This window comes from Epinephelus fuscoguttatus, linkage group LG23, assembly GCF_011397635.1.
Source record: "Epinephelus fuscoguttatus linkage group LG23, E.fuscoguttatus.final_Chr_v1".
NCBI classification, from domain to species: domain Eukaryota; kingdom Metazoa; phylum Chordata; class Actinopteri; order Perciformes; family Serranidae; genus Epinephelus; species Epinephelus fuscoguttatus.
Genome location: NC_064774.1, coordinates 33,144,811 through 33,167,651, shown reverse-complemented (window position 1 = coordinate 33,167,651; position 22,841 = coordinate 33,144,811). Strand labels below are relative to the sequence as shown.

At 40.4% G+C, this 22,841-nt stretch overlaps 2 protein-coding genes across 3 annotated transcripts in view; both read left to right on the top strand.

Annotated features, from left to right (window-relative positions):
* The window catches only part of frem1a (Fras1 related extracellular matrix 1a), a 69,682-nt gene extending 69,249 nt beyond the window's left edge, over positions 1 to 433 (top strand). Inside the window, exon 38 of one of the 2 annotated variants that reach the window (XR_007448643.1) lies at positions 258 to 433. The gene's annotated coding sequence lies outside the window, so the exon portion shown is untranslated. Of the gene's footprint in view, positions 1 to 214 lie in introns of both variants that reach the window. The other variant, XR_007448642.1, reaches the window with a different exon arrangement.
* LOC125884122 (leucine-rich repeat-containing protein 72) lies at positions 292 to 7,163 on the top strand. The gene is made up of 4 exons (XM_049568926.1): positions 292 to 455; positions 2,314 to 2,496; positions 2,610 to 2,687; positions 6,690 to 7,163. The coding sequence occupies exons 1-4, from the start codon at positions 292 to 294 to the stop codon at positions 6,880 to 6,882; spliced, it is 618 nt and encodes a 205-aa protein (XP_049424883.1). The 3' UTR covers positions 6,883 to 7,163.
* Positions 7,164 to 22,841: the final 15,678 nt, after the last annotated feature.

Genomic DNA, 22,841 nt, shown 5'->3' with positions numbered 1-22,841 from the left:
CAACATGGCCCTCTTCCATTTAAAATCAACATTTCTTCTGAGATGATGAAGGTAACTAGTAATATGTAATCTATTACATTTTGAGAATAACTTGCCCATCATTGGTCATCATTTGAGTTCAAAACCCCAAAATATCATCACCTACTGGCTCATCAGACTGTGTTCTGAGTCATTCATGTCTATTAACCATTTACTGTTTTGCTGTTCATTCAAGGCTTGATCATGACATAATCATCTGCTCCCCTAATCTTCATCAGTACAAGTGAGGACAAACTGCTGAATTTTTCTGTCATGGATCATCACACCTCAGGCCAACACAGTCAACCCGGGCACAGCTCCAGCTTTCAGTGGCTTTCTTTTGCCTACCAGGACCTGACAGAAATCCCCTATGAATCCATCCTAACGCAAACAGAGACACTGGAGGTGCTGGACCTGAGTAACAATCTGCTGAATGAGTATCCTTTTCTTAATAACTAGAGGCTTAGAGACCAAGCACAGTGTTCCTTTGTTTTTTGCAAAGCTGGTGTGTGTTTTCTTGCCTTCCATGGCCCCACCACTAGTTACTGTGTAGGTTAGACACAGGTGTGCCTTTCGCAGCAACTCATGTTTGACTGGGGATAATTTGCAGAGTGAAAACTTTACGTCTTTTAAACCTACATATATCTTTGTAAGGAAATAATCTATCAACCACATAAGCACTACAGTGTCATGCAAAAGTTTGGGCACCCCTGGTCAAATTTTGTTGACTGTGAACAGTTAAATAAGTAGAGATGATCTGATCTCCAAAAGGCATGAAGTTAAAGATGAAACATGCTTTTCAACGTTTTAAGCAAGATCAGATGTAACAATTTTAAAGTGAAAAAAGAAAGGAGCACTTTGCTAAAGTTTGGGCACCCCAAGACATTTGAGCTCTCAGATAACTGTTACCAGGGTCTCAGACCTTAATTAACTTGTTAGGGCTATGGCTTGTTCACAGTCCCCATTAGGTAAGGCCAGGTGATGCAAATTTCAAAGCTTTATAAATATTCTGACTCCTGAAACTTTGTTCCAACAATCAGCAGCCATGGGCTCCTCTAAACAGCTGCCTAGCACTCTGAAAGCTAAAATAACTGAATTCCACAAAGCAGGAGACGGCTATAAGAAGATGGCAAAGTGTTTTCAGGTAGCTGTTTCCTCAGTTTGTGATGTAATTAATAAATGGCAATTAATAGGAAATACATGTAGAAATACATGGGTTCTGTTTTTTTATTTTTATCATGGTATTGAATGAGTATCGAGAATCGTGGAAATTCACTGGTATTGGTATTGACTTCTGAAATTCTGGTATTGCGACAAGCCTAGTAAGGAGCTCCCGGACCACAGATTTATTATGATAGCTAGCTATCAGATCCCAAGATGGCATCTATTCATTCCAATGGAGCTGCCAAACAAGTTTCTAGCCTCCTGGTTTATTTCCACGGTATGTGGCCCTCTGAGTATGTGCAGTCGTGCTTCTCCCACTGGCCCCGCCCGCGATTTCCATAGACTTTACGTTGTGATGATGTCACAGATTTTTAAAGAGAAAAAAAATTACAAAGAAAAAAACTTCCATAGATCAAAAATTCAGTTTCAGTTTTCACCTTGTTTGCAGTCTGAGGTGTCCTGTTAGCAGTTCCAAAGACGTCTCTTTTATAATGGTGGCCCAAGGGGAAAATTTTTTTTGGGCCACAGGAATTTTTTCACAGCAATGCCATGAGTGGCCACTGGAAAAAATTGGAAGGCAGGCTGAGCAGCGTTCCACGCAGCCTGACTGCTACCAGCTGCTTTTCAAATCTTCTGTGGTGGGTTGCACATTGTCAAAGCATCACACCTGTGCTGCCCATGGTCCCATCCTGCTGGCCGTTTATACAGACATAATTTTGGCACTGTTACTATGTCCTATACCTGCTTAAAGGCGAGATAACTCCATCCCCCCACAGTTTGGTGAGGTGGAATAACAGTGTGAAATTCTTTTTTTTTTTAATAAGATATTTTTTGGGCATTTTTAGCCTTTATATGACAGGACAGACAAGTGTGAAGGGGGGAGAGAGAGGGAGTGACATGCAGCAAAGGGCCACAGGCTGGAATTGAACCCAGGCCGCTGCAGCAACAGCCTTATACATGGGGTGCCTGCTCTACCACTAAGCCACCGACGCCCCTACAGTGTGAAATTCTTGCCTTGAAGACACAGTGTAAAAGGGACTTATGATACAGTATATTGATGTATATTTCCTTAGTGAGTGACAAACCTGAGCAGTTTGAGTTTTATATGTGGTCCTTCATTCAGTCCTTTTGGAACCCGGCTCTGCTGGGTCAGCTGGAGAAGCTCAGCACTCTGATCCTGGACTGCAACAACTACACATCTCACATCAAGTTCCCCTACATGCTGAGTGTCACCACAGTGTGTATCAACAAGAACAAGATCAACAATCTGCCTGTGTTTGTGGAGGAAGTCAGACGAAAGTTCCCCAACATAAAGTGAGCCTGGGATTGTTTTGTATGTCTGTAGAGGAAACGCCTGGAGTCAGTTCATATAGTCATCATTTTTTTCCCTCCTACTTTATGCTTCTATATATCCCTTTGTAATATAGGATCCTCAGTATGATGAACAATGAGGCAGCACCAAGCTATTTCAATGGAGGGAGTCTGACCCAGTACAAAGACTACAGGTGAGCATCAAGGTGCTTTTCACAGATCAGGTCACTAACTATAGAACCAAAATCAAGAATCCCTCTGTATACACTGTATATTCATCTATCCATCCATCCATTTTCTAACCTCTTATCCTCTTGAGGGTCGCGGGGGGGCTGGAGCCTATCCCAGCTGACATTGAGCAAGAGGAAGGGTATAGTCTGGACAGATCGCCAGACTATCACAGGGCTGACACATAGAGACAGACAATCATTCACACCTACGGACAATTTAGAGTTACCAATTAACCTGTCCCCAATCTGCATGTTTTTGGAGTAGCCGGAGAAAACCCACGCTGACAGGGGGAGAACGTGCAAACTCCACACAGAAGGGCTCCCACACCCGGGATCGAACAGGAACCCTCTTGCTGTGAGGCGACAGTGCTGACCACCACACCACCGTGCCGCCGCTGTATACTCATGTTTATGAAAAAAACACTTATGTTGTGCTCACACCAAACACAATGTGAATTTTCATAACGCATGTCTCGCGCAAGTTTGAACACTAGAATACTTTATGCTGGCTGCCTTCATACACGCTAATAATTCACGTCCAATGTGCCTGAAATCGCTGAATCAATGAATGAACTTCTGCCAATACATCCTCAACATTATTCGTCCCCAGAGGATCTCAATGCTCATTGGCTGTTGTGGCGCAAATTGGTCGCTGAAATTCAGGGTTTTCAACTCTTGCAAAGAAACGTTTGAAACTATATATATATATATATATATATACAGTACAGGCTAAAAGTTTGGACACACCTTCTCATTCAATGCATTTTCTTTATTTTCATGACTATTTACATTGTAGATTCTCACTGAAGGCATCAAAACTATGAATGAACATATGTGGAGTTATGTACTTAACAAAAAAAGGTGGAATAACTGAAAACATGTTTTATATTCTAGTTTCTTCAAAATAGCCACCCTTTGCTCTGATTACTGCTTTGCACACTCTTGGCATTCTCTCCATGAGCTTCAAGAGGTAGTCACCTGAAATGGTTTCCACTTCACAGGTGTGCCTTATCAGGGTTAATTAGTGGAATTTCTTGCTTTATCAATGGGGTTGGGACCATCAGTTGTGTTGTGCAGAAGTCAGGTTAATACACAGCCGACAGCCCTATTGGACAACTGTTAAAATTCATATTATGGCAAGAACCAATCAGCTAACTAAAGAAAAACGAGTGGTCATCATTACTTTAAGAAATGAAGGTCAGTCAGTCCGGAAAATTGCAAAAACTTTAAATGTGTCCCCAAGTGGAGTCGCAAAAACCATCAAGCGCTACAACCAAACTGGCACACATGAGGACCGACCCAGGAAAGGAAGACCAAGAGTCACCTCTGCTTCTGAGGATAAGTTCATCCGAGTCACCAGCCTCAGAAATTGCAAGTTAACAGCAGCTCAGATCAGAGACCAGATGAATGCCACACAGAGTTCTAGCAGCAGACCCATCTCTAGAACAACTGTTAAGAGGAGACTGCGCGAATCAGGCCTTCATGGTGAAATAGCTGCTAGGAAACCACTGCTAAGGAGAGGCAACAAGCAGAAGAGATTTGTTTGGGCCAAGAAACACAAGGAATGGACATTAGACCAGTGGAAATCTGTGCTTTGGTCTGATGAGTCCAAATTTGAGATCTTTGGTTCCAACCGCCGTGTCTTTGTGAGACGCAGAAAAGGTGAACGGATGGATTCCACATGCCTGGTTCCCACTGTGAAGCATGGAGGAGGAGGTGTGATGGTGTGGGGGTGTTTTGCTGGTGACACTGTTGGGGATTTATTCAAAATTGAAGGCACACTGAACCAGCATGGCTACCACAGCATCCTGCAGCGACATGCCATCCCATCCGGTTTGCGTTTAGTTGGACGATCATTTATTTTTCAACAGGACAATGACCCCAAACACACCTCCAGGCTGTGTAAGGGCTATTTGACCAAGAAGGAGAGTGATGGAGTGCTGCGGCAGATGACCTGGCCTCCACAGTCACCGGACCTGAACCCAATCGAGATGGTTTGGGGTGAGCTGGACCGCAGAGTGAAGGCAAAGGGGCCAACAAGTGCTAAACACCTCTGGGAACTCCTTCAAGACTGTTGGAAAACCATTTCAGGTGACTACCTCTTGAAGCTCATGGAGAGAATGCCAAGAGTGTGCAAAGCAGTAATCAGAGCAAAGGGTGGCTATTTTGAAGAAACTAGAATATAAAACATGTTTTCAGTTATTTCACCTTTTTTTTTTAAGTACATAACTCCACATGTGTTCATTCATAGTTTTGATGCCTTCAGTGAGAATCTACAATGTAAATAGTCATGAAAATAAAGAAAACGCATTGAATGAGAAGGTGTGTCCAAACTTTTGGCCTGTACTGTATATATATATATATATATATATATATGTATTGTTCAGACTTAGATATTTAACCCTATAGAACTGTCACTGGTGTGCCACCCCAAGATTTTCAGTGGCCACCTCATCTGGCCACCACTGTGAAAAATTTCTGGGTATACCGCTAAGCCACAGTAAGGCACTGTGAAGAAAGGCTTTTATACAGCAAATGTAATTAACTTACTAAAAAGCATGTTAAAAAAAAAAAGAAAGAAAGAAAGTGTAATTTACTTATTTTAGAAACTTTTGTTGTTGTTTCAGCAGTGGAAGGTTGTATGTTGTAGAATAATGGCAACCTGATCTTACATTAGGTTTTTAATTTATGACTCAAATGTTTTACCATAATCCGACAACAAAACAAGTGTTTTCATCTCAAATGTCCAAGACTTTTCAAAACCCAACCATGTGTAAACCTCTTTTTCACCAACATTGAACTGGTTCTATTCCAGTTCCTGCACCTAATTTTGAACCATTCTGAGCATTTTGATCAAGATCAATTGGTTCAGAACCCAAAAAGTTGGTTCCCAGCTGGAAGAAAAAATAAATAAATAAAAAAATAGCAGGTTTCCCTTGACCTGAAGTGCGAACCGTGATGACATCGGTGGGCGCGTCATATTCTACGGATGGGAAAGAGAGGATGGAGAAGTCAAGTGAGAAATCATTGTGGTTTGTCTATGCTTGTTTTTTTTGGATAAATATCAATAAAAACAGAACAAAAGCAGGTAATCAATGCAATCCATCCTCTTTCACCACTCTTAACTTCCATTTTGCATTATGCAACACATCCTTTTGATAACACATACATGGTTACAATAGTTCTGCGCAAAACTAGTGGAAATGCAGTCCGGTTCATTAGATAGCACCAAGGTTTCAAGAAACCTGAATGGAACCAGTTCAAGAACCAGTGCGAATTTGATGGAATGCAATATGGCATGTGCAGCAGTAATGGCCTTCCATTTTTACTTGTATTAGCACCCTCATCTGGTTCATCAATGCAAGAACATCATTGCCAAAAAATGCCCTGTGTTTTCTCACAATTGGACTAATAGTAATGTTATGTATGGACCATCATTTTACTTATAGTCTAAGGGACAATTCACCTCAAAATCAAAAATCCATATTTTTCCTCTTACCTGTAGTGCTTTTTGTCAGTCTAGATAGTTTTGGTGTGAGATGCAGAGTGTTTGAGATATTTAGATGTCTGCTTTCTCTCCAAAATAAACAAAATAGTTGGCACTCAGTTTGTGGTGCTCAAAGCACCAAAAAATAAGTTTGAAAAACCCAACAGTAATGTCTCTTTCCAGAAAGCATGACCTGATTACTGAAGATAATTGTTGTAAGCAGCTTCAAATAGGAACTATTTTCGTCGTTCCAAACTACACTTGCTGTCTCACCTAGCACCACTGACATTACATCTCAGCCAAGGAGGAAGTCATTAATGTTTACATTTCACACTATCACAAGCACGAGCCCCTCATTCGTGAGTAGTTGCACACTTCCTTCTGTGCTGTAATACAGCTGGCAAACATTTACATGCACTTGATCAAATCAACCCTCTCAGATTTTGTTAAATTTGTCTTGATTGTCTTTGTTTTTTCAGACAGTATGTCATCAGTCAGCTCCCTGGCCTGGAGATTCTGGATGACACTGAGGTCCTGGAGAAAGAGAGAATCCAAGCTAGAAAAACCTACAGGCTGCAGCAGAGCAGTCACAGCAGCAGGAAGAGGAAGGAGGATTCATCAAAGAAACACACACACATGCAAAAAAAGACAAATACTGTTATAAGCCAATAGAATATGCTATATTTAAAATCCTTCCTTCAAAATCACCCCTTTAATGTTACACTGCCAACATTATGATACACATTGTATGTTCCATGTCTGCTTGTTTGAGCATATATTTGAAGCTACAGGATACTTACTCTGAATTTGATATTCAAATCCAAACACCATACTTTAGCTTCACTATCAAATTAAAACTGGAAATATTTTACATCTGTCTTGTGCTTTATTTTCTACACACACACACACACACACACACACACACACACACACACACACACGCACACGAACACACAAAATAGCCTAACATACTTGACAGCTTTGGAATGTGATGTTTTCCACAATCAAACAATACTGTTAGCCTGAACAATGTTTCGTCATAAAAGTTACATTTGCAACAGGCAAGATATTTTTAGCCAACTTATTTTGATGGGTTTGTTTGTAGACAAATTAAACAATACACACACACACACACACACACACACACACACACACACACACACACACACACGGAACTGGAGTGGATTATGTTTAGTTTTCAGCAAATCACCAAGTCACCAAGTGTCATCTTTGAAACTACCACTAGAGGGAGCCAAAATCAAATAGAAAGCACCAGAGGGCATTCAGTGCTGTTGGACTCGATAAAAACGACTGGTGTCAATGTACCTGATTGCCTGCTGATGTCACTGTAAACCTCAATTCACTCACTCACTCACTGGAAACAGCTTGCACTGAAAATTTTTTGTTTTATTACAACACAATAACATAAAACTTGAGAGTACACCAGACACAAATTAAATGTGTCACATGACGTTTGTCTGACAGGAAATTTATATCAGTTTAACATCGTTGTTTTTGTTGTTGTTTGAGCACTTAATTATATAGGTTTCTCAAATGCTGGAATAAGACATCAAATTAAACTCTGATCTATGAAATTGTCTTTGTTTCATCTCAGCACAACTTAATGCTGGCCATTTTGACAGCTACACAGGCAGGACGTCACTAACTGTGTAAACAACTTAACTTGTGGTGTAAAATGTCTTTTACCACAACATTAACTGTAACTCATTAGAACCATTGTGAAATAGATAAACATTATCACTATGTGTGGGTAACATCAGTAATTTAGAAAACATTTCAGCGGTTTTCTTTGGCTCATGGCTTTAAACACATTGTCTCGCAGCATGCTGGGAAACTCCACCCATTTAGTCACAGCATGCCACAACATGTTAAGTGCACATTGATAGTGGGCTTTATAAATTTTGGTCAAATTAATCATAGATAGTTGACATAACATAAAAAAAATTATGTCAAGTGAACACTGAGTTTTGTAGTTTGACCATCCTGGGCATTTGTATAGACTTTACATTAATTTTTTGTAAGGCTTTACCCCTAACACTCACCAGCATTTTAATTTTAAGTAAAGTATTAAAGTTGGCATGGCAAATGCCTTTTTAACCTTTTTAGATCACCTCCCTGGACATTTGTGAACCTATTCCAACAATATATGCCAAAATAGTAATAATAATTATAGCTGCTGCGCAGCAATGGTCGGGGCCGGGCAATTTTAGGCAAAATTAGGCAATTCTGAGCAACACACACACTAAAACAAAGCATATCACAACATAGAAGTTACATCATATAATTATGGCATGACCTTCATATTGTGGATGAGTGGCTGAAGTGATCAGACTCATAATATACAAAGGAAAGAAAAAACTCAAGAACAAGAAAGTAAGAATAACATTAACTGCTAGCAATTATGAACAAACTAGCCTGATCTAGCTTAAAGCTAAACATTATCCATGGTGACAAAGATGAAAACATTTTTTAAATTGTAAAAGTAGCTATTGGATAGACTCTGCATATTGACTGATAGCTAAGCCAAATAAACAGGGAAAAGAGACAAGGGATAACAGGGAAAAGTGTTGATAAAGAGTATTTGTCTCTCCGCATAGCTGCCTGGATCATAATTATTTTAACCTTGGTAGTCTCTAATCCACATAGCATGATGCCTAAACATAGGACTTTCACATTAGAATATCCGTTCTGCCTTAGCTGAGGCTTGAACTCACAACTTCTGAGACTGAGGTCCATCTTTTATCTCACTGAGCTAATTGACAAGTGACAGTTCATGTGTGGCTTCACAAATTGACTAAGCCAAGCATCAGGCAGACAGTAGCCATCCATGCCATGGAAAAGCAAACTTCAAAGTGAAAGTTCCAAAGCTGTAGCACATATGGTTGAGGACATCTGGCATGGGACTGGACCTTTATGAAAAGTTTAGGTAGATTTCTCATATGAAAATGTTGCACGAGCTGAGGCTTGAACTCACAATCTTCAACACCAAGAACCATCCTCTATCTCACTGAGCTAACTAGCAAAGGGAAATGTCCCATGTAGCTTCACAAACTGACTAAGCCAGTCACCTGTGTGCAAGACAGCAGCTATTAGTGTGTAAAGGCAGATTTCAAACAGCTGTCAAAAATTCAGTTATTAAGACAAAAATCTGAAAATACACATATTGCATCTAGACAGCATAGAGATGTTGGTAATTTGTTTTTAACAATGATTTATTGGCTCCATAAGTGAAAAACTGATGTTTAAAAATGCCATTTTTGCATTTACTCCAATTGTTCGCATGAGAGCTAAATTCAAAATGCTGTAAAAAAAATAAATTCAGTTTTTGATATAAAATTCTGATATTTCCCAAACATCATCTACCATGACTCCAAAATTTTGTCTTTTTTTTAATGAACACTGAAAATGTATTTAGCAAGAATTTGCAAGTATATGTTTACAATACTGTTTACAGTCAAACATTTTGATGCACTGAAGGCTGAAGATGCTCTGTAGCAAGTTTGGTGTCAATTGAGCAAAAATTGTGGGAGGAAATAGGTTTAATGTGACGTTTAGCTGTACAGAGCTCAGATTAAGTTAGCGAGCTACCAACAGCACGCAACATTGGCGGGTCTTTGTTTCCCCAAATTGTCATGGTCACATGAGGCGTGCTGGAATTCATTTACTTTGAGGAAAGTGGAATCTGTAACAGCTCCATTTCACAGTGGACTACTTCAGCAATAACCTTACATGGAGTATATGATGTGCTTCGTCTCTCTCCCTGATGGATACCTCTATCTTGTCTGTGTTACACCATCGGGGCCTAACTGTTATGACACGCCCCCTTTTAACAATCAAACCTTTGTTTTCATTTCCAAAACAATGTTGCTGAGGCCTAATTTTTCATTCATTCATCTACTTCATTTATTATCTCTCCCTTGTCCTCTTCCTGATCTAATGTGGAGGGAGGGGTGTGTGGAGGCAGCAGTCAGGTTTAAGCTTCACTAAACTCTAAGGCCCTGATCACACAGAAAGTGTTTTAGCAGCTAGAGGCAGCTTTTTGTAATTTTTCTTAATGAGAATGAAACTTTTTGCTCACTATTTCTCCGTTACCTTGCACCTGGCGTTTCTGTGCTCTAGGTGTCTAGTGATGCCAAAGCGCTCTGAACTCCTCGAGTTGAAAACACTACCCCACGTCACCTCCTCTTTGTCCTATTGGATGATTTGAGAGGCGGGCATTCTGTGGTGGTCATGACAACAAGTTTACAGTTCGTGAACAATGGAGGAGAAACTGGTGGTAGCAGTTGCTGGATACCCAGAGCTATACAACTTTACAATCCGCAGTTACCTGATCTCAATAGAAAACAGCAGGCGTGGAAGTGTATAAGTGCAGTATAGTTTTTTACTAGTGGCATTCAGTTTAAACAAAGAAAAGGCAGTGTGATGCGCCTCACGTTTTGCAACCTGCAAAACAGTTTCTGTGTGATCAGGGCCTAAGCCTGCCCACTTTTAGTGGCCCAATCAAATGCAAAGGATTTGATTTACATCCCTCTTGCAACTGTGCATGATCAAATATTCCGTTTTGCTGGGAAACACGTCACAGTACAAAAGCTAAAGACTACTTCAGCAGTTAAGTGAAACAGGCCAAGTGAAAGACAAAATGTCCACCTTTTTTGTGAAATGCTGGCACATTGTTTCCCTCCTGTTGACACAGGCCAACTTCCTACCACATGCTTTGTTTTCTTAGAAAACCCCTTTTCCACTCTGTGCTTTGCAGTGCCACAGCTTTTCCATTTCAATTCTCCTCTTTGCATTCTTTATCTTATCTGAGTTCCTTCCTCTGCTCCTGCTCTGGTACTCGATGTTCTTTCTTTGCCCCCCTTCCTCTGTCTTTACATGCATGGCTGTACCTCTCCACAGCTCCCAGTGTAAGGGAGTCATTTAATATAAAGAGTGTTTCCTTGCTGATGCCAAGCATGAGCACTGGTGTGCCAAACTGACAAGTCACACAGAGCATGAAGCCCAGCTGGCAGACCTGTTGTTCAGCTGTGCAGCAGGTAGAGGCTGACCTGTACTATTCCCTGCAATGTGTGCTACTACAGAAAAAAAAACATCTCTGTATCTTGTGGCATTAAAAACTTAAAACCCATAATAATATGGGCATTTGCATGATATGCATTCATAACATGAAATGCATTATTTAGAGGTTACTAGTTGTTCAAGAATTCAAGACTACAACCCAAATCCAGTGTGTGTTTACAGTAACTTCAGCATAGAAAACCCCTGGGTCACGATCATGAAACAACCCTGGGCAAGTGCTATATCAATCAATTACTTTTTAATTTATTTAATTGGGCATAGCGTTAGTTCAGGCAGGACACAGTGTCAAGCTCAGCTCACATCCCAGCTACATCAGCTGATCTCAAGCAGCCCAATCAACTGATGGGTCAGCTGATTGATGGAGGGGAGTCAGCTGATAGATCACATGATTCCTTTCTATAAAACCAACTGGCAGATCTCAGTCAGGGCGCCCTATTTAAACAGCTTTGGCCTGCCTAATGTTGCTGCTTCCTCTGCAAGCTGCTTTGCAACCCGCCTCCACCCCAGCTCCTCTTTTTCATGCTGTGTCTGACTTATCAATGTCATTTCTGTTTGTCATTGATGTTTGTCTTTACCGCTGCTCTCCTTGCCTGAAGCTTTCCATGTGGGTGCATGGAAGGGCAGGGTGGCTCTCTATGCCTCAGGCTTTCCTAATATGCGTGTGGAAGGGCAGGGAAGTGTGCTCTCTCCCCCTCATCTTGTGTTCACACACAGAGACTGGATAAAACAATTTACACAAGTGAATTACATGTAAAGTCAATGTAAAGACGTGCTTAGACATGAATGAGACTGAGAGTGCTTCACAAAATCAAGGAAGGACCCTTAAATAGCTGAAAGTCAAGGAGGCTATGTCACTGAATCCCACTGACAGACTAACCCACTGACATTTTCTGGAGCATTATATGGTGATATGATATACAGGTGCTGCATCAGCTATTTCAGAGCGGCACAGCTCATCGGATGAGAACCGCTATTCATATTACTGTAGCTTAGTGTATGGTGACACATGTAAAATATGGAACACTTTTCACCTGTTAATGTATAGTATAATCCAGAGATACACTCTCCCCAAATGTCACATGCCTCTGAAACTACTGCTTACATTTGTTCAAATTGTACAACAACATTAGAGAGTGCCAAAGTACCCTGAAACACTCTCAGTCCCCAAAGGGTTAATGACACGATCCTTGGGGCACTCGCTAGCCTGTTCCACTGTGTGTTCACCAAATGCTAGGAAGGAGTTTTGCCTTGCCTCTGTAGGGCCCAACTTGGAAGGATCCTTCCAGCACAGAATATTTCTGGGAACTACTTTGAGCTGCCTCCACTTTATTAATGTTTAACTTTACAATGTGTGCCCCTGTGCGGTCATAACCTTTTCAGGAGCTTTGTAATCTAGCATGGAACAGCAGAAACTTCATACAATTAAGAAATCCAACAATGAATGTCTTGTGTGAACCCGGATCACCTTCTCCACAAAGACCATCAACAAATTACAAGTCTCCTCAGACAGGAGGTACGCTTCACTTTACCACAGCATTTTACTGCTGTTTAGGTTAATATATTGCTATTTAAAACTTGTCCAGTAGTGTCTTTATATGGTCAGAATTCCAGAATATTAATGGCTGTATTGGCCATAAAAAAATAAAAATAAAAAAAGCCTAGCATAAACTCTGCCTTAAACATCTTTACTTAAAGGAGCTATATGTAAGAAATCTAAAGCAAATAGTCGTAAAATCATCCTAATATGTCACAGAGACTAAGGAATAATGTTCATGTAACATACTGATCTCACCAACAACAATAGTGCAGCCAGAATATTCGCATTTAAAAAAATTTTTTACAGTCCGCAAATCATGTTTATGTTTTGAATTTGTGTTTTGGCCTGTTGCGCTACCCACCGCCGTCTACCAGTCACGCAGTCAGTAGAGTCTCAGCATTAGTTACAGTTTTGACTGAGCTACAGCAGCACGGCAAGCAGCATTAGCAGTGTAACAGTACATAGCATTAGCAGTCTCCTCAGCTGTATCCCAGCAGCAGCGTTAGCAACAGAGAAGCCGGACTTGCTCCAATGGTCCGCTGGAAAACCGTAGATCAAGGACGCGGCGATGCGGCCCTGCCACGGCAGCCGCCCGTGGGTAGACAAATCAGTCTCCAGCGTGCCGCTGTCCAGCAACCTCGAATCTGTAGGGGAAGGGGGGCGGACATGACTCGCGGCAGGCAGTATTTTGAATTTGAGTGCAGTAACCGTTTTGGCCACATTCTTACATACAGCGCCTTTAACTAAGGAAACAATTTAAGAGATTTTGACAATATTCTTAATAAGTTCTTCAGCTAAGGAAAAATTAAGCCTAGTCATACTTAAGGAGCAAACTTAAAGTGCTTTGTGAAACTGGCCCCTGAGCATGCCACCTCAAAAACAAAAGTGAGATCTATAAAGAAAACTTGATAGGAAGATGTGAATACCTGTGTGGAAACTTGAGCCTTGTTTCCAGCCAGCGGTTCAGTTATTAAAGTTCGTACACATTAGAACAGCTACTTTTGTGACTCTATTTTATCAAAAGTTGAGGATGGTACTGTAGCAGCATAGAGGGCAGTGATCTATGCATTATGTGGCCGCATTTAATTGGGCACAGCTGGTGACTAATCATTGGGGAGGCTGGATATAAATGCAGCAGTCCTCCACCGTCTCTTCATTTGCGCTTCCCCGCCATGTCACTTCCGGTCCAGAGGTGTGTTGTCCTAACGGGTATTGCCACTCGCTGCTGCTTCACTTCACAGTCATTTGGTCTTTTGTCATGCTTAAGGCATTTGTGTCTCACTGCAGAGCAGCCTGGCCTCATTTTGTATTCGTAGGTGTCCTCTCTCCCTGTGTCATGCTGCATGATATCAAGTGGCTAAACGCTAGTGTGGTCGCAGGTGAATGCTGGTAGCCGAGTGGGTTCCTCTCCCTCCCTCTCCCTGTGCATATTAGACTCTACAAACAGGTCTGCTGTTTTTGTTTATTGTAGCTCTCAAAAGCCTATTGTTTACCTTTAACTTAGCAATTCTAATTTTATGTTTACCTTAGGAAACACTCATCAGCTTCTGGCAAGATGGTGTCCCAGTTTTACAATAACTTCACTGTCTAACTGCCTATATCTGACCCTTTTAAGCTTTGTATTGTTTCAACGTTTAACATTGACAAAAAAAACCAAACTGAGCAATGAAACCAGCCACTTCAGCCTGCGAGAGTATGGCTGCTACTTGCAACAACTATGCAGCTAAGATAGAAGTTTCGACCGAGAGCCTCAAAAGAAAAGAACCATTTTCTCAGGTAAAAAACCAACCGGCTGCCAAAATGAGAGATTCGGCGTCTGATAGGGCTGTCAAAAAAATTCGAAGTTCGAAATATATTCAAATATATATATAAGTCCTTAAAAACTCTCCAGCTAATTCAGAATGCAGCAGCACGTGTACTAACAGGAACTAAGAAACGAGATCATATTTCTCCTGTTTTAGCTTCTCTGCACTAGCTCCCTGTAAAATCCAGAATTGAATTTAAAATCCTACTGTTAACTTATAAAGCTCTAAATGGTCAAGCTCCGTCATATCTTAGAGAGCTCATAGTGTCATATTATCCCACCAGAACACTGCACTCTGAGAACGCAGGGTTACTCGTGGTCTCTAAAGTCTCCAAAAGTAGATCAGGAGCCAGAGCCTTTAGCTATCAGGCTCCTCTCCTGTGGAATCATCTTCCTGTTACGGTCCGGGAGGCAGACACCATCTCCACATTTAAGACTAGACTTAAGACTTTCCTCTTTGATAAAGCTTATAGTTAGGGCTGGCTCAGGCTTGCCCTGTACCAGCCCCTAGTTAGGCTGACTTAGGCCTAGTCTGCCGGAGGACCCCTCTATAATACACCGGGCCCCTTCTCTCTCTCTCTCTCTCTCTCTCTCTCTCTCTCTCTCTCTCTCTCTCTCTCGTATCCTATTACTGCATCTAGCTAACCCGGCCATTCTGGATGTCACTAACTCGGCTTCTTCTCCGGAGCCTTTGTGCTCCACTGTCTCTCAGATTAACTCATATCGCAGCGGTGCCTGGACAGCGTGACGTGTGTGGTTGTGCTGCTGCCGTGGTCCCGCTAGATGCCTCCTGCTGCTGCTGCCATCATTAGTCATTAGTCATACTTCTTCTGTTATTATACACATATGATTATTGTCACACATGTATACTGCCAGGTATTAATACATACTTTCAACATATTGTACCGCAGTAACCAGAACTATAACTATAATATTATTACTTTCATTAATGTTGTTGTAAGCTACTGTCATTACCTGCATCTCTCTCTCTCTCTCTCTCTCTCTCTCTCTCTCTCTCTCTCTCTCTCTCTCTCTCTCTCTCTCTCTCTCTCATTGTGTCATGTGGATTACTGTTAATTTATTATGCTGATCTGTTCTGTACGACATCTATTGCACGTCTGTCCGTCCTGGAAGAGGGATCCCTCCTCAGTTGCTCTTCCTGAGGTTTCTACCGGTTTTTTTTTTCCCCGTTAAAGGGGTTTTTTGCGGAGTTTTTCCTTATCCGCTGTGAGGGTCTTAAGGACAGAGGGATGTCGTATGCTGTAAAGCCCTGTGAGGCAAATTGTGATTTGTGATATTGGGCTTTATAAATAAAATTGACTGATTGATTGATTGATTGATTGATTGATATATATATTTTTTAAGTTTGAACCTAAATTTGATAATTCAAATATCATTAATAATTAATTCATATTATTAAAAATGTTGACGGAGGAGCCCGCTGCGCCAACATCCCCCACTGTGCTGTCCGCAATGTGTGACCTGTTCGGGGAGACCTACAGAGAAAGTGTTGTACCTGCTGCCTCCCTGCCTACCCTTTTTGAAGAAGAGATGAAACGTTACCAGAATGAGACACCACTACGAGCCGACCAGGATCCACTCTTGTGGTGGAAAACTACACACTGAAGTATCCAAACATTGCTCAGATAGCGAGGCAAAAGCTGGTCATACCTGGCACTTCAGTGAGGTCAGAACGGGTGTTTTCATCCGAGTGTCATGTTCATATGGGCCAGCAATAAGCATCTTATTTTTTGTGGTTTTTTTTGTTTTTTTTTTGTAAAAAATATGAGGTATGAAGGCCATCCTGGAAGCGATAAAACAGCTCACTGATAAAGTAGATACTCTCAGCACCCAGATACAACAGAAATCTGTTATGCTAGCTAACATGGCTAAGAACACTTGAGGTATACTGGTAGTTAAAACCTATGAATAAATATTAAATATAAATAAATATAAATTATATATATAAATATATAATATTAAAACAGGGTCTTAATCTTCCCTGCTATAAGAAGGTTGGATGGTTAAGTTTACAGATATTTTGACATTGAAGGGAAATTGCCTAAAGTTACTTTTTGGCCTTTTTTTTTTTTTTTTTTTTAAATTTTCTGCTTCTCTTCACTCAGTTGGACTTTTTACTGTTTAATCATGGTTGCTAGTTGTGGTTCACAATGAATGTTGATTTTTCTTGTATTTTATTGAATGCTAGGGGCTTAAGAGATATCACTAAGAGAAAATCAATATTTTTATTTTGTAAGGGCAGGAAAGCAAACTTTATTTTGTTACAGGAAACACACTCAAAACCAGAGGATGAAAAATTTTGGATTAACCAATGGGGGGATAAAACTATTTTTGACCATGGCTCCACAAAATCAGCTGGGCTGGCAATTCTGTTCTGTAACTCTCATGGTAAATTGGTGACCTCTAAATCCAGTAACAATGGTCACTGGCTAATCTGTGTTTTGAATATTGATGATCAGTATAGTATTCTAGTTAATGTCTACGGCTTCAGTAACCCAGCTCAAAACAAACTATTAATTACAGAGCTTTCTGATACTATTAAAAACCTTAAACTTACCTATCCAATTGCAAGTGTTATTGTAGGAGGAGATTACAATATGGTTTATGATGAATATCTGGACAGACACCCTTCTAAAAGTCAACACAGCTCTCATAACCCTGTCTTATCTAATTTCTGTGGCAATCATAACTTAATAGATCCCTGGCGTTTTAAACACCCTGACACTAAATAATACTCCTGGTTCAAATAATGCATTAAAATCCAGAATCGACTTCTGGGTAATTTCTGCTTCAAAGATGCTTTCTGCTTCAGACTGCTGTATGTCAGCAGCTCCTCTAACAGATCACTCTGTTATTACATTGAATTTTTAACCCCCTGGTGGTAGCTGTAGAAACAAGGGCTACTGGAAATTCAATTCAACCTTATTGAATTGTCAAGCATATTGTGATGGTATAAAATCTCTAACAGCTGAAGTGATGGCTGAGGATGCTATCGTATGTTTCAAAGTGAGAGTTTATAAAATTTAAAATTCGAGAATTTTCCAATAATTTTGGGAAATCATTTAACAGAAGTAACAAACTATCATAGCTTAATTTAATTAAAGAAATAAACACTTATTGCAATAAGACATCACCAACTGACAGTGAAAAACAGAAATTACTAACTCTGCAAACCAAACTTGATGAGATTTATCTAAAAAGAAACAGAAGGGGCCTATATAAGATCCAGGGCTAAATGGATAGAAGACGGTGGAAGAAGCACAGTTTACTTCTGTCGATTAGAAAAAAGAAGGCAAGAGAGAAAGTAAGTAAAAAAGTAAATAATACTCATCTGCCTTCTCTGTGACTGACACTGACTCTTTTTTCAGCCATATCAAAGATCTTACCCCCATATAGATGAGGAGTTTGCACGAGTTATGTGAGGCTGATATTACTATTTATGAGCTGGACAAAGCTGTAGATAGCTTGTCTTTAAATAAATCTCCCGGCTGCGATGCCCTTACATCAAACTTCTACCAACATTTTTGGAACCAATTAAAAAATGCTTTTTTTCTTATGCTGAAGGAAGCAACTGTCTGTCATTCCCTCCCACTATGAAACAAGGTATAATTACTTTAATCCCCAAACCGGGTAAAGACTCCGAAATATTGGATAATCTTAGACCTATCACATTATTGAACACTGATTATAAGATTGTAACCCTTGTTTATGCAAATAGATTAAAGAGTGATCTGGATAAAATTATAAGTGACTCCCAATCTGGATTTATGAAAGGTAGATCCATTCATAATAACATTCACTTGATGATTGATCTCCTGGATTATAAACATTTAATAGAAGATGATGGTTTTATTTTGTTTCTCGACTTTTATAAAGCTTTCGACTCAATGGAACATCCCTTTATTTTTCAGTTTTTAAAACTTTTAGGCTTCGGGAATAAATTTTGAGCTACTATAGAGTCTCTTTATGATAATGCAAATAGCTCTGTTTCGTTACCTGGCCAGTGGCTACAACCAGGTACCAGTCACTGAGGCAGACCGGTCAAAAATGGCTTTTTGTACACCATTTGGCTTGTTTGGGTGGAACAGAATGCCCTCTGGGCTCTGTAACTCCCCCAGCACCTTTCAGAGGTTAATGCGGTGCATTTTTGGGGATCAGCAGTGTCAGTCAGTCACTACTGTTGTATCTTGATAACATTGTTGTGTTTTCATCATCAGTGGAACAACACCTTGAGAGGCTGAAGGTAGTGCTAGGCCGACTTCAAACTGAGGGCCTCAAGGCCAAGCTCAGCAAATGTTCCTTATTTCAGAAGGAAGTACATTACGTGGGCCATGTGATTTTTAGTGAGGGTGTCTCCACTGACCCAAGTAAAACTGAAGTGGTAGTGGACTTCCCACTACCATCTAGGAGCTGCGGTCCTCTCTGGGTTTTGCGAGCTATTACAGGCGATTTGTGGAGGGTTTTGCCAAGCTGGCAGCCCCTCTGCACAAGGCTGTGGCTGAGTTGGGTCGCACTAAGACTGGTAAGTCTTGTCAGTTGTTGATGAGTGCCAACAGAGCTTTCAAGCACTGAAAACTAAACTCACCACTGCACCAGTGTTGGCTTACGCAGATTTCTTCCTCCCTTTCAGTAACAATAAAATCCTTGCATTCCATCTTTTTTTTTCATCACCACTCTTTAGGTAACTGTTCTCATTATAAGTCCCATCCATAATGCAGGCCAATTTTCAGGCTGTTCTCACAAATTTTTCGGATGTTTTTCTACGAAAAGTAATGCACCCAAATTCATACATATCCCACAAATTTAGAAAGACTGCGATCACATGACCAATGCTGTGGTGGCTCTGAACAAGTAAGCAGTCCTTTGTAAGGAGACAGAATGGGGTGGTGGATGGGTCATAAAAATACTTTTGTCTGGGAATTTCCCCTGGAGTTGCATGTTATAATCTGAGTAAACTCTGAGTCATTTTAAGGTACATCCTCACCATGTTTCTTGCCTAAACCTAACCTCCATAACTTTACATTAATTATCTAACTGTACGTTAAGGACGTAACATCATTTGTGGGGTGCAAATTTATAGGATATCATAAGAGCCGTTGTATGGGAATACGTTGCAAGTACACCATGGCAAAACTTCAACAAACAAATACATTATGTTCAACTATTCAACTTCTATTTCCAAATGGAATACTATGAAGCAACCAGTCAGATTGCTGTGAACATAAACACAGTGGTGACTCTTTGTTGTTGCTATATTCACCATAAAGAACCATTATTATCATCATAGCACTGAGACTGCACTTTTAAAGGTTGTGAATGACATTAGGATGAATTCAGATGCTGGCTGCTGTACTGTCCTGGTGTTATTAGATCTCTCTGCTGCATTTGATACTGTCAATCATGACATTTTAATTGGTCATCTTGAAAATTGGGTAGGGGTGACTGGGACTGCTCTACAATGGTTCAAGTCATACCTCAGTGACAGAACCTTCTCAGTGTCTATGGCAAATGTTTTCTCTAACTATGCTAACATTACCTGTGGTGTTCCCCAAGGATCGATTCTTGGCCCTTTACTTTTTTCAGTCTATATGCTACCATTGGGTCATGTTATTCGCGATTTCAACATCTCTTTCCATTTTTATGCCGATGATTCTCAAATATACCTATCTATAAATCCATCAGACCTCACCTCAGTTAACACTCATAGCCTGTCTCACAGACATTAAAGCCTGGATGTCCAGCAACTTCCTTATGTTGAACAACAATAAGGCTGAAGTGATGGTGTTTGGACCTAAACCACACAGAGATTCTGTAACCCAGATGTTACTTTCATTAGGATTACAGTGCACTCACGAGGCTAGAAATTTAGGTGTAATCTTTGACTCAGAGCTGAGTTTTTCTATACATTTTAGCAATATCAGTAAGTCAGCCATCAGTCATATCAGGAACATTGCCAAAATTAGATCTTTTCTTTCATTCAGTAATGCTAAAACCCTAATCCATGCTTTTGTTTCTAGCCATTTAGATTATTGCAACTCTTTATTTACTGGACTGCCATTGAAATCCATCAACCACCTTCAACTTATTCAAAACACTGCAGCTAGAGTTCTCACAAAAACCCAACGGTAGGAGCACATCTCCCCTATTCTGGCCTCATTGCACTGGTTACCAGTGGTGTTCAGAATTGATTTTAAAATTTTATTGTTTGTTTTTAAGTCACTGAACGGCCTTGCCCCTTCTTACATTTCTGATCTCCTTACCGCTTACACTCTTCCTTGCACTGTCAGGTCTGCTGACCAGCTGTTACTTTTGGTCCCCAGATCCAGACTTGTGACTGAAGGTAGCAGGGCATTCGCTGTAAGGGCTCCACAGTTGTGGAATGCACTTCCCTTGGGTATCAAACAAGCTACCTCAGTGTCGTCTTTTAAATCTCTGTTGAAAACTCACTTTTATTACAGAGCCCCTAAAAGGACATGGAAGGGAAAAAAAATAGATGGTTTTAAAAAAAAAAATAGTACTTTTGCGAGATCTCGCAAAACATTTGCAATATCTCGCAAAGCTTTTGCGAGATCTCGCAAAACTTTCCTTTAAGTAATGTACTTCCAGGTCAGTTTGGCCCATAGAGACTGCAAACAAACGCAACAATGGAGCGCATTCACCCGTGGGAGAGGCTCATAGAGTTTTATTTTGAGATTGGCCTCAAATATAAAGATATGGAGCCCCTAAAGGGACATGGAAGGAAAAAAAAAATAGATGGTTAAAAAAAAAATAGTACTATCTCATAATTACGAGATAAGGATCTCGTAATTATGAGATCAGGAAAGGTGCCACATTAGCCACTGCTTCGCTAAGAAACACATACTGCACCTCCACGAAGGGGGGTCGGAACTAACCAGCTGCCACTCGGGTGGTGCCATCTCCTTATCTCGTAATTATGAGATCCTGATCTCACAATTACGGGATCTTTTCTCATAATTGTCTAATTGTCTAAAAGTGTCTAATTTTTTTTTATCCAGTGAATTCAATGCGCTTCCGTAAAATATAAAGACATTAAATCAATGCTCGCGAGTAAACACGGCTCCTTCAACACCAAGCACACATCCTCTTTCCTCACTCGTAGTCCATGTTCTCTGCATTTAGCAAACATCCACCAGTAACCATGAAGCTGTCCAGAGTACTGTATTTGGTTGCTAATGAATTCAATCAGGACCGCCAAGTCACAGAATTGAGTTTTGAAAGTTTTTCAACGAAAGTGTCCTCTTGCGTTAAGTAGTCGCTTCAGATGCCTCTCACTTACATGAAAACCGTGTTTACTCGCGAGCACTGATTTAATGTCTTTATATTTGAGGCCAATCTCAAAATAAAACTCTATGAGCCACTCCCACGGGTGAATGCGCTCCATTGTTGCGTTTGTTTGCAGTCTCTATGGGCCAAACTGACCTGGAAGTACATTACTTAAAGGAAAGTTTTGCGAGATCTCGCAAAAGCTTTGCGAGATATTGCAAATGTTTTGCGAGATCTCGCAAAAGTACTTTTTTTTTTTTTAAAACGTCTATTTTTTTTTTCCCTTCCATGTCCCTTTAGGGGCTCCGTACTTTTATAGGTTGGCTTTTAACTAATAATTTTTATCTGACCCATGCTTTTACTGTTTGTTTTATTATTCATTGTCTTATCTCTGTTTATTTTTTGACTGTGTAATACTGGGATGAATTGTGTATTTGTTTTTATGTTTGTGAAACACTTTGTAAACTTGTTTTTTGAAAAGTGCTACATAAATAAAGTTTATTATTATTATTATTATTATTATTATTAATAATCTGAAGCTCATCTCTATGCATCAGTATTTATAAGGTACTTTGTATTGAACATTTCTGGTTGAATGTGGACAAGTAGATGGCAGGATATGAGGCTGCTCCACGTGTAGACAATTATAGGTTGATTTCTAAAAGGAAATGGCAGGTGTATGCAGGGTTTTATGAATCAGAATTTTTTTGCCTATGTACATCTCCTCATGGGCGGCACAGTGGTGTGGTGGTTAGCACTCTCGCCTCACAGCAAGAGGGTTGCCGGTTCGATCCCAGGCGTGGGAGCCCTTCTGTGTGGAGTTTGCATGTTCTCCCCGTGTCAGCGTGGGTTCTCTCCGGGCACTCCGGCTTCCTCCCACAGTCC

Coding starts and splice junctions, on each gene's coding strand:
- LOC125884122 (XM_049568926.1), top strand. CDS start 292: ATGGATCATCACACCTCAGGCCAACACAGTCAACCCGGGCACAGCTCC. Junction 2,497..2,609: donor CGAAAGTTCCCCAACATAAA/GTGAGCCTGGGA, acceptor TTTGTAATATAG/GATCCTCAGTATGATGAACA. Junction 2,688..6,689: donor ACCCAGTACAAAGACTACAG/GTGAGCATCAAG, acceptor TTGTTTTTTCAG/ACAGTATGTCATCAGTCAGC.